The sequence below is a fragment of the Lissotriton vulgaris genome, chromosome 2_2, assembly GCF_964263255.1.
Source record: "Lissotriton vulgaris chromosome 2_2, aLisVul1.2, whole genome shotgun sequence".
NCBI classification, from domain to species: Eukaryota; Metazoa; Chordata; class Amphibia; order Caudata; family Salamandridae; genus Lissotriton; species Lissotriton vulgaris.
This window is the reverse complement of record NC_141688.1, coordinates 194,382,034-194,394,711: the sequence shown is the minus strand read 5'-3', so window position 1 is coordinate 194,394,711 and position 12,678 is coordinate 194,382,034. Positions and strand designations below refer to the sequence as shown.

The window sequence follows — 12,678 nt, the reverse complement described above, 5'->3', positions numbered from 1 at the left end:
ACAGCAAACGCCCCAGGACAAAACCCACCCTCATTCCTCCGTGCTCACTCAAAGATCAACCCAAGGAACTGACCTTGAAAGCGCCCTCATGTCAAGGACAAGAACTGCTCCTGTGGTAGTCGGGCATCAAGCCCTAAGACGAGCCGTAAGAGGTCTGACCTTCGGGTCCAGCTCCAGGCCTTGAGATCTGTAAGACCCAGAGTCTGCCCTCGGCTCTAGGAAAGCCTTCGGCAAAGCGCACCGAGCCTCTACATCCAGCCATGTCGGCTAACCCCTTAACCTCAGAGTTGAACTTGGCTTTGTAGCCAACTCTGAGAAACTCCTACAACTGCCTCCAAAATTGGCCTCTGTGCCAAAATCGGACTTGAGGAAAGCCCCTTGCACCTTCAAGCTCCTTGAGGTGCCTGCTGGCAGCCAGAGGAAGAGTTTCATTTACACATCCACAGGGAAACCTTAGCTCGGCACCCCCCACAGGACCAATCCTATACACCTAACATAACTAAGAAGAGCTAGCTTTCAAGAAATTGATATCAGAGGAGCTACAGTCCTTTATAATTCCAAGGAAGGCTAGGGTCAAGGCATCTCTTCTACAACTTCCTGCTCCTATGACTCATACACCACCAGCACCTCCTCGGCCCCATAAACCTCTAGCACCACCACAACTTAGCAACCTCCTCCTCCAGAGTCACTACAATTCTCCTCCTACTCTGACCACATACATTCAGATCATGGAAGCCCTCATGAGTCTCACGATCCATACTACGGCACGATCGGCTCTGAGGACGACCCTTGCGAGGATTACCATAGTTGATTCCGAGACGATCCTGAAATGCTGCCCTACGCGGTCGAAGCCTCCTCCTAAGATGGCCCCACTGTCTATGAAGTCATACAAAGGATGTAAGAGCACCAGGAAGTGATGCTCCACTTGGTTTGTGGAAGAGGAATACTTTTTGGTGGAGACTGTGTCTAACACTGAGGGATTTGTCCTGTACCAGTCCATGCTAATGAGGACGGTGAAATGCACTACGGACAATTTCATGGACCCTGTCAAAAGTCGAGTTGTCACTCCATGGATTGAAAAGAATTCACTGTAGCTTCAGGCGACCCTATTTACATGTGTGGTCAAGTCATGCAATTCTTGTCCTGTTCTGGAAGATAGCCTTCTTGCTTGCTTTGACCTCTCGCAAGAGAATCGCTGAGTTGCAGATTTTAACTTATTCAGATACCTTACAATAGATTCGTTTTAAGAAGAAACGTTAAACTTCTTCCACAAGTTATATTTGAACTGCAAATGTAACTTGTAAAGCTCACAATGTTGCCGTTTTTGAGTAGCACTTTTTTTTTAATCAAAGACCATCAATTGAACAACTTCCGCCAAAATGGCTTTCTATCCTATTAGCACAGGAAGCTTTACAATGCAAAAGCACAAGTAAAATCACAATGGCACGTACTTTAATGAGATTGTATTATTAGTAATAGGGGTATATTCATGAATAAAATTCTTAAGAGACCAAGCATTAGTAAGGCCAATAGGTGTGGCTGTACTGTTCTAAATCAATCAAACACATGCATTCACAAATGCTGTTCCCATGCTGTGCATGCACACATGCTGTTCATCACATAACACACTGCTCCACTGGCTTTGCCATTGCTGGGGAAAAATAGCGAAAAGGTTTGCATTCTATCTTGAATGGATGTAGCAACCAACAGCATGATGATTGAGTGTACTTTTCAGATATAAAATAGTCTCTCATACTCACCAGCGGTAGTTCTTCTTTGAGGGAGAAACATATACCAAATAGCCAATAGCATGTGGTGAAAGAGTAATACTTCTCTCGGTGGAATCAAAACCGCATCTGTGTTTATTTTAAGAATTAGAAACAATATTTCTTGCAGACAGCTGCATTGGGAAGGTGAAACAGGTTTTGAACATATCAGATCTGGGATTATTATTTTATCTCTAGATGTGTTGCTTTTAAACATAATACTCCTGTGGAAAATACCCCAACACTAACAGTCCAAACCTCTTTCTGAAGCCTTCATGTGGATATCCGCATCAGTACACGAAAAACAAGAATTGCCTCTGTGTCCGAGTTGACATAGTTTCATGATGCTCATACGCCAAGAGCCATTGAAAGAGGAAACACACCCTACGTTACACAAATGACATGGGCTCGCCTCATGGCTGCGCTGTGAATAACTAGATCTATTAATATTAAAGAGCGCCCCCATGTCCACCTGAATCTGTTGTGTACTGTGAGAAAATCTGGAGGGATCGACAGCGTTCTATATTCTGTTCTTGTAGGTGAGCAGCTACATCAGGAAAAATAAATCAGAGAGTCAGATTGATGCAGCAACATTTGTCTGGGAGTTGCAGTTTTATTTTCCAGGCTTTCTTATGGTTCTTCAGTTGTTGTCATCCTGTAAAGAGGCGGATGACCTGTTTGGAATTGTACAGTAACCTCCTGGCTCTCATGTTTGCAGGGAGGTGGACTGGTTTTCCTTGGCAAGCGTCCTCTTCCTGCTGATGTTCGCCCCGCTCATCGTGTACTTCTTCATCATGTCCTGTGACCAGTTCCAGTGTTCTGTGACCCGCCCCATCATGGATGTCTACACCAGAACGTCCCATCTCTCCGACATCTGGAACAGGACTCCACTTCTGAACTGGAGAGCCGCAAACATCTATTTTGTTTGGGTTACATTTCAGGTAAGTGCTTCAGTGGGAATAACAACTTAATTACTCAGCTGGCAATAATCTTTCAAAGAGAAAACTGCATTTTATGAGCTTACTCACCTACACAGGTCATTGTATGTGCAGAACTCGCCTAGCCTGTAGGATCTGTCTGTTGTTTTGGGAGTGGGTTCTACCGCAATAGGCTTTCAGAGTTCATAATCGGCACCAGAACTGCAAATGCCAGTTATGTATGATGTTGTGTATGATAGTTAGAGCTCTACTATAGGTCCTATAATGCAAGGTAAATTTGGCTAAAAAGCCAAGCTAGGCTTCTCACATAACACTGAACCACTCAGAGACTAAGACAAAAATATTGGCTTGGAATTATAAAATATGGATTTTAATCATCATTATGATGGGGGGCAAAGAGGAGGGTCCAAGTAAAGTTTGCAGCAGAGAATCTCCTATTTTCCATCACTTCCCTACCCCTGAAGCATCTGTTTGTCCTTTTTACCTCCATGTTGCTCCTTGAAGGTGTGAAATATAAAGACGCATTCCTGGTCTGCCTTTGATCTAGTGTTTGTGTCCAGAGGCAGTAGTGTGTGTTATACTTAGCTGTGTTTATTTAATCTGGAATAAACGCCAATTACTTAAAAATATATATTTTGAACTCCTCCCCACCACTAAAAAAAATCCATTCTGTAAATACTTTCATATGATTGCCTACCTATATGGAATTTAAAGTTAGGAATCTAGGGATACTTGTATACTGCATTCCCGTGTTCAATATCCTAGTTAAAACACTGGTCAAGGCTGATGACCGGCAGCTCTTCGTATTGTATTAGATCCTCGCATGACTCCCAACCAGCCCCAGGTGGAGCTGACAAGAGCTCATAATGGCTCGCCATGACTATTACAGCATCACATACAAATGGCTGCAGATGAATTAAACAGGATACAGAAACTACAATGCATGACAGCCAGAACATGTTTGAGCCTTTGTAAACACAAGCGCAAAAAACCTACCTAAAAGTGCTCCACTATCTCCCTGTGGGTGCAAAGAGCAATTCAAACCCTGTGCGGTGTTCACAAGGCCTACTGGAGCGAAGGCCCAAAATATCTGCTTAAGAGGTTCCCACTATATGCCAACTACAGATCTATACTGAGCAACTGTACGCTTTATAAACCATGTAACCTTCAAGTTTCTAAATTAATTGATGCCATAAACCCAAATCTGCAAGCGAAATTCAACTGGAAGCAGTTCAGAAAACATGTGGAAATTTGCTTTCAACTGAACGTGGGGTAGAGCAGGGGCAGTGGCTGGACAGTATTAAGCTAGGTTCCCACCCCGCCCCATGTGGAGTCCACCCCTTCTACCTGCTTGATACATATATTTGTCAAACTGTGTTAGCACTTTGAAGTATTTGGAAATGGATGCACATCTCTCTATAAAAACCACTAAATGATTAAATACCTATAATAGAAAGTAGCACACTAACAATGCATGACAACACAATAAATACAAGTCCTGAAACAAAACATTCCAGGTGGGGTAAGAAACAGCTATATATTGCTCTAACTACTAGGAGAAACCAGGATTAGTAAGTGGATACACATTTAAGAGGTATGCCACCAAGTGTGCTTCAAGATCACTGCCCGCCCAAAGATCTCAGTAATCTTACTGCTCTCAGGGAAGGTGAAGTTCGAACCTGTTAGAATATGGAAGCCAACTTCTTGAGCAGGAAGAAGATGAATTGGCAATTACTCTCTGGAGTCGGCCATTGGTGAGAAATGCATACCTTCCAGTTGCTCCTGGTATTCCTAACTAATATTACTGTGAAGGTATTTGGATGATGATGATGAGCGGGTCTATTGAGGGGAAGGCAGGCCAAGGTGTTAAGAGAACATACATTTATGTCATTAATTATTTCTAAGATGTCATTCTGGTGAGGTGACACCCTTATTTCATCAAAACTGGGCCATGATTCTAAAGCCCCACACCTTAGAGGACAGTAATGCTGCTTTTATCAATACTTTATGCTTAATATTGTGCTCATTCTTTTAGGCCGAGGGGCATACATGACTTTAGTCCATTCAGGTTTACACCTGGAGATCTAGGGGAGTTGCTCTATTGATTTGCAAAAACCCACCTCTGACAGGTACAAAGCGCTGGACTGACCCTTTAGGCCGTTATTCAGGGGTAAAACGAGAATGGGGACACCGAGACGTCTCACTGATCAGTGTCCACGCACCCATTCAGCTACAGTCGTCTACATTGGAAAGGTGGCGAATGTACTTTTACAAGCAGACTCCGCACTCCACCTCTTGGGTGGCGATTTAACAACGTCATGGCGTCAGACCATGATAGTACCGGTAGGCCTCACATGTCCACTCGACCCTTCTTGCTAAGTTCACTACCACTTTAGGACTAACTGGCCTATGGAGGCGAGCACAGCCACATTCTAGAAATTACTCTTATTTTTCTGGAGCCCATCAGGTCTTCTCCTGTTTAGACTACATTCTAGCACTGGCAGGGGAGGTGAGCCCAATATGATGGTCTGGGTGCTTGGCCCGGGGTCTATCTGATATTGACAGAGAAAGGCAAGAATTCAAAGCTGGTACTGGAGTAGAAGCTCAATGCCTGGGATCTATGTGATTGTGAGGTAGCAATTGGCCTGAAAGTAGACACGAAGCTCTATTTTACAGAAAACGAGCATTCAGTCAAGTAAAACATTGCATTGTGGGATGCCTATAAAACAGTTCTTCAAGATAGAGCGCAAAACATGGTGGCTCAGAAGTAGAAGAGGATCTTTCACTTGTAGGAGCGTTCAGAAGCTCAATTGCTGGAGCACGAAGGAGCCCTGAGCCTAGAGCCAGACCCCTCGTCCTTAACCGACTAATGCTCCTTAAAGAGGAATATGGTGCCTTACCCTAGGAACATGCTAATAACCAAATGCTAGCCACACTTCATGAATTATATGACGCTGGAGATAAGGCAGGTAGACTATTGGCCTGGTTGGCAAGAAAAGAATTTGAGGCCAAATCGGTGCACAGGGTGTTGGGGCAGATGGAAAGGTGATTGACTCATATAGAGACATAGCTGAGTCCTTTGTACATTATTTATTATTTATTTATTTATTTGAAAGTTTTATATAGCGTGAACAAGATCTTTGCAGATATCAGAGCGCTTTACAAGGCAGGGTATGGAGTAATAGCATGTAATAGTTGAGGTAGTTAGGTACAAGGTGCATAGTTACATAAGAAGGTCAAAAAACCGGAGGTAGATAATAGGTGAGGTAGTACAGGGTGCATAGTCAAACAGTTGCGCCAATAATATAAAAGTGCAAAAAATAAGCATATACTTGTTTAAGCGTGCTACAAGTGTTTTTGGAGATAGCATCAAGGTGGGCATAGTTGAGGTAGATGCGTGCAGGATGTAAAGTCACACAGGTGCATCAGTAGTACAAAAGTAGGGAAGGTTGAGGTGCATCAGTAGTACAAAAAATTAGGGATGGTTGAGGTGGTGTAGGTACAGTGTGCAAGGTCAGACAGGTGCATTAACAATACATCAAAATACAAAGAGGGAACATATACAATCAAATAAGTCATGATACAAGTAGTACCGGTAGACCAAGGGGTCAGGCAGGTATTACGGAGCGGATTCATGAGCGCTACAGGATAATAGATCATGTGTATTTAGCCATGAGGATCGCTTTTACTTCTTTCTTAAACAGTTTGTTGGAGGAGATGAGCCTCGTTTCCGGAGGGAGTGAGTTCCAGATCCTGGGTGCCATTCCTGAGAAGGATCGTTTATAGGTTTTTTCCTTCCTGAATCTTCGAGGTTTCAGCAAAAGATTGTTTGTGCTTCTAGTAGTTCTAGAGCCACCCGAGATAGTCAGCTTTTGAGTGAGGTAGCTGGGCGAGTTGTGGTGTACAGCCTTGTGAGTCATGCAGGCGATTTTCAGACGTATTCTGGCTTCAAAAGGCAGCCAGTTCAGGGATTTAAAGTCAGGGGAAATATGCGAGTGCTTTTTTGAGCCAGTGATGAGTCTTGCTGCAGCGTTAAGGGACGCTCTTAGGGGTGCCGTTGTAGTTAGGGGGAGCCCGCAGAGGGCGGTGCTTCCGTATTCTATGTGCGGGATGACTATAGCTTGTACTGCAGTTTGGAAGTCTTTGGCTGGAAGGAAGGCTTTAAGTTTTCTCAAGGTATTGATTTGGAAGTTCGCTCCTTTGGTTGCCTTGCTGATGTGCTGCTGCATGTTGAGATTGGCGTCAAGTGTTATGCCTAAGGATTTTGCTGAGTCTACGACGGTAGGTTGTACATTTAAAGCCGTTAAGTGCTTAAGCCATGCTTGAGCCGTAGAGATTTTTGCAGGAGGTGAGATTAGGAGGAACTCAGTCTTCAGTGCATTGAGTTTGAGGTGATTCTCTGCAAGCCAGGATTGAGTGTTTCTGATCGTGGTGTTCAGAAGCACGATGTCCTTGGGGGATTGTATTTTGAGATAGAGTTGGGTGTCGTCGGCATACATGTGAAAGTAAACGTTGGATGTCTGTAACAGAGTAGTGAGCGGTTCCATAACTAGGTTGAATAGTGTTGGGGAGAGGGAGGATCCTTGGGGGACGCCTAGCGAAACAGGTACCGGAGAGGACATCAGGTTGTTGCTTTTGAATCTTATTATTATAAACTATTATTATTACAAAGATCTGTACACTGCAAGACCACTACGACCAATACATCAACTCTCAACCTACTTAGACGCAATCGCCACTCAAGTCCTAGATGCTGAGTCCTGGTACAAGCTAGAGGCTGAGATTCAACTGACGTCAGGAATGCTATAGACCAACTGAAACCCAGCAAAACCCGTGGGTCTAACGTGATTGCAGTGGAATTCTGTAAGAGATATGCAGACCTTGTGGCCCCTCGTCTTCTCGACATGTTTTTAGAGGCGAATTAACTTGGTGCTCTCCATTTCGATTTGCAAAGGCCAACCATAGTTGTTATCCATAAAGAGGGTAAGTCAAGAGAACGGTGTGGCTCCTATCGGCCTGTTTTCCTCCTGATACTGAAGTCAAGACCAATTGGGCTTTATTCCCGGGAGATCCATTTGCTATAACCTAAGACAAGCACATCATTGGATCAGTGAAATGCAAGGCTGTCAGGAGCTTCATGTTTCACTGATGCTTGCCGCTGAAAAAGCATTCAATGCTGTACATTGGCGTTTCCTTGAGCACACGTTGGTAAAGTTTAACTTCGGTCCTAGCTTTAAGAAATGGTTTCAACTGCTATACCCTACGCCGTTGGCATCCATGAGAGTTAACGGGGTAGTGTAGTCCGAATTCCAGTTTGGGCGGGGAGCCCAACAGGGTTACCCCGTCTCCAGTTTTATTTGCTCTTATAATAAAATCACTGGCATGTAGGATCCGTGGTCACCCGGAGTTCCATGGCTTCAGAAGAAAAAATCTGCCTGTACACGGATTACATTCTTCTTTATATTACCAAACCATCCCAATCCCCCGCTACTGCTCCAGATATTGGATTAATACAAAAGCCAATCTGGATGTTGATTCAACTGAGAAAAATCACTTTGCTACCTCCCACAGAAGAAGATAGCGATCCCCCCCCCCCCTACCTGACCCCCCCCCCCACCCTCCCCCCCGACTTCTCAATAACCTGACGCTTACCACTCTGGGGTTCAAATACTTGGGTATATTTCTAATCTCTCCATCGGAAGATATGTCACTAATATTTGATTTCTTTATAAAATAAAAATATATTGAAAATATATATTATATGTATATATTATGTTTTTTCTAGGTTTTCTTATATATGTTTATTCCTGACCTGTGCCATAAGTTGTTGCCTGGCTATGTTGGAGGAGTGCAAGAAGGGGCGCGCACTCCTGCTGGTAAGTTCTATTACTTGAAAAGTCATAGCTACGGTTTCTGTTAATTCCTTTTAAGTTAATAATACTTTTTTTATTTTTTATTTATTTGTTATTGTAACGGAGCAGTAAAACATGCCTTACATTACAGTTGTTGAATACACGACCAAAGATTGTTACAGTGATTCAAGGGTTAACCTTCATTTGTCATATTTTGGCCCTGACACTATTTGCCATCTCATAGTCCTGTATCACATTCAGTCAGCTCCTGAATGTATCAGGGAGTGTACTGTCTCTCCCACAGGGGCCGTGCATGTGGTGAATAATTATTATTGATCATTTGAATAATCATTCAACTTAAACACAAGTGGTGAACTTATGTTTTATAGTAACATGTATTCCAAAGAGTGGTCTCAAGACTTTTGCTGGTAAAACGTTACCTTTTTTTTATTGTTTTGAAAGTTGTTGTATGTTAATTTGTGTTATTCTCTAAAAAGTGTATTCAGATATGTCTCAGTTTAAGTCTTTGTTGACTATGTTTTACAGAAAAACAATACACCAATGAAATCAGTGAGCTAATAATCCTTTTAAAACCTAGTCTTATAAAATTAAATTTGACATCTGCATGTTAATATTTATCAGTAAAATGTAAGATCTTAATTGTAAAAACCTGATAATAATCTGCAAATATTGATTTGCATTAGTAAAATACATTTCAGTGAAAGTATAGAGCAGCATGGATAAGACTAATTAGGATAGTTATAGTGAGTTGGACGAGCTAGAAGCTATTTATTTAAATAATATCTTACCTTAATTAATTCGATAATCACTTGCAATAAACATTGATAAAATGAGTGCATTTGACATTTAGAACAATGTCATATCAAAATTGATGAACAAAATAGTGCCCTTAAAACAAAACAAATTAACATCAAGGTCTTGCAAACCATTATTTTCTGTTTAATATTTCTTCAAAATAAATTTGGAACCGTACAGGAGATCAAATAAATGTTCAAAGCAACCATGAAAAATATATACTTGACATCAATTTTCTTTGCTTAAAACTAAAACCCAAACTCTGTTACCATGGTGATGACATAATTATTCTTATGCATAAAGAGCAACTCAAAACCATCAACTGGCCTACTCCATCTCATTTTAAGTCCAAATGCAAATTATGCCAAGACTTTTTCCTAAATAAAATCTCACTTCTTAGAGAATCAGTTTCTTCTACACTCAACTCCGATATAAAAATGAACTACCATCAATATCTTCGTACTCATGATACAAGTTCTGTGGAGTTTCTGTAGTTACTGAAGTCATCTAGGATTTAAGGCCCACGTTCTACTACAACAGTATAATTCCACCCTCAACAGTTAAAAACTTCCAGCAACTATGCAATCGCCATTGGATTCTTATTCGCTTGTTCCTCCAAAAAGGCATCTATCCAGACATACTGCAGGTTTGGTGAAATGGTTTTGTCAAGAAACCCTCCTGTAGATCCGAATGAGCTCACCAACTTCAAGCTGGTCACTTATCAACCTTGGTGGGCGAAAGTAAATACAAAGTGTGTTGCAGACTCACTTAATACAGTAATTGACGAGGCCAATCTACTCACCACCTACAAGTTTCACAAAGGCTGTAGCACAGACACCCGAACAATCAAAATATTAACATCCGCTCCGTGATGGACAAAGGTGATGTCTGTCTTCTTGTCCTCTCATTTATGAGTAGAATGTGTTGCTATTGACCATCAAAGATGTAATGACATCATTAAAAACTACTCAGCTGGTTAATTCTCTTCAAACCAACCGCAAATGACTTACCAGGATTACTAACGCATCTTTTGATCTCTTCCTCCTCATTCATATGTGGGTGTCCACAAGATTTCTTTCATGCTCCAATTGGTTTCAGTCTTTATATAGAACCACTAAGAACTCTGAGGAAGAATGCAGGTTACGAAATACACCAATACACTTACTACCCAACTCAATAGAAAAATCTCATCATTCGAGATATTCATTCTGAAAAACGTACTAATGAAAATGAAATGACACGATTGAGTGTCCGCTAATGGTCTGAAAAATACATAATTCATCCTTCTGCACAAGTGTGTAACCAGCTGAACTGCAACTTCCCCACACCCAATAGTGCCGGGAGGGCAGGGGGCAGACTTTTAATTTTGAGGAGGTCCTTGGAACCTTGAGTCTGCTGTATATGTGTCTGTCTGTTCTACTTTGGCGTCTCCCTGCTTCTGTGTCCCCTCTAAAGAGAACAAGTTATACATTTAAATATGTTGTCTTGTTGGTTGCACGAAAAGGCACTGCCCACTTATAATAGCGAGTAGCCATGATGTTAACCTGTGAGGATTCAAATCTGTAATATTTAGAACAGAGAGTGAAAATAGAGTGAATGAGCGAGACAGACACACAGACACTCTGATCATAGGACTTTGTTACACATTTATCTGCATTGTGCACATAAATGTAACTCTTCAAACTGAGGGAAGATGAGAAGTGCATTGATGTATGCAGAGAGGGAGCTTTTTACGAATTGAAAGTCCACTAGGAAACCTATGGTAGTCTGGTATGGGTTAAGGATATTGTAATATATTGCACTGTAGCATTTTTATATTGCTTACTACCCCTTTGGGGGGCACTTAAGTTCTTGAACGCTCGCTGTGGACGATGAGCACCAGTCAGATGATCCATAGTCAGGTGGCTCAGACCCAGCTAGAATGACTCCCTTTACATGCAATGGATGAGAGACAAAGCGCTTGGTAAGTTGCTACCCTGACAGCAAAGGAACAAATCAGCAAGCCTTGTATTACCCTGCTGTCCTGTGAGCCCAATACTTTTCATGGATCCTAGAGTATTTCTTGTTTACATAAGAAGGCATCCTTCTGACCTTCTAGAATTTCCCCACACAACAACTTTCATCAATTTCTAGATGTTAGAATTATGCACAACATGTCAATCTAGATGAGCTTCAAGCTGCAAAACAATTATTACAGGTAAGCAACTGGTTTTGTCCTCTTTGTAGACCAGTGACATTCTCTAGTGATATCTTTCCATGGCCCCTTGAGCTAGTTTCCTCTTGTCATATTTTGTGTTTATGCGATTGGAATTACCTTGTGTAGAGAAAGTTCTAGACTTTCATATGCAAACTGTGAAATTGTTCTGTAAAAAACGAAAGCTGTACCTGTACAATAAATGTAATTTGTTATGGATTCCATTAGATGTTTACACAGTGAATTATACATGAGGTTTTCTCTCCTTTTCAGGCAAAGTAAATAAATATCAAATCAACGGCCTTCAGGCTTGGATCATTACCCATGTCCTATGGTTTGCCAACGCATATCACTTCCACTGGTTTTCACCAACCATCATTTTTGACAACTGGATCCCTCTGCTGTGGTGCGCTAATATACTAGGCTACGTGGTTTCCATATTTGCAAGGATAAAAGCAAGTTACTTTCCTACAAATGCTGATGATTGGTAAGTTATGTTTTTGAAATATGTTTTTCAAATACAATCAATAAACATCACTAATTTCAGTAAAATTGGATTTCATACTCGTGAATTTCTAGTGTACAAGTGGTCCTTCTGTGAAGCAAGAGGTATCCCAAATATCTGGATCTGGAAGTCTTGTTATTAAAGTGTTAGTGTGGTGCTGTCTTAATCTGACTCTTACAGTGATGCCTCAGCATACCTGTTTCAACTCTCTTCCATATGTAGACATCTCAGCAGCATTGTTGAGGAACCCCAGCTCTTAGTAGTGCTGAATGCAAAGAAGATGCTGAAAACATTTACATCAGTCAATTGCACTCACCCTAAGACGTACTGCATCATTCTTCGATTGTGGGATTACATGATTGTGTAAAGAGAGATCCAGCAGATAGAAAGCCGGAATCCACTGCTTCGTGTGTTTCAGTGGATGATACCACCCAACAAGTTCCAGAGTTTCTTAATCCTTCCCATGGTGACAATGGGCACTTAGATTTGATAATATGGTTGTCCAGATCCCATCTAGTATCAGATGTCGAATAGCATTAAAAGAATGTCACCTGGTCTGTCACTCGGAAGACCCAATCCCAGAGAGTGTTGGAGATCCAACAAATAA

The 12,678-nt window shown here is 41.7% G+C and overlaps 1 protein-coding gene across 1 annotated transcript in view; it reads left to right on the top strand.

Annotated features, from left to right (window-relative positions):
• Positions 1–12,678, top strand: part of DHCR7 (7-dehydrocholesterol reductase) — a 92,606-nt gene that overhangs the window by 62,696 nt on the left and 17,232 nt on the right. Inside the window, exons 3-5 of the mRNA XM_086959525.1 lie at positions 2,485–2,707; positions 8,490–8,580; positions 11,840–12,053. Of these exons, the coding sequence (XP_086815651.1) occupies positions 2,485–2,707; positions 8,490–8,580; positions 11,840–12,053 (528 nt within the window). The remainder of the gene's footprint in view (positions 1–2,484; positions 2,708–8,489; positions 8,581–11,839; positions 12,054–12,678) is intronic.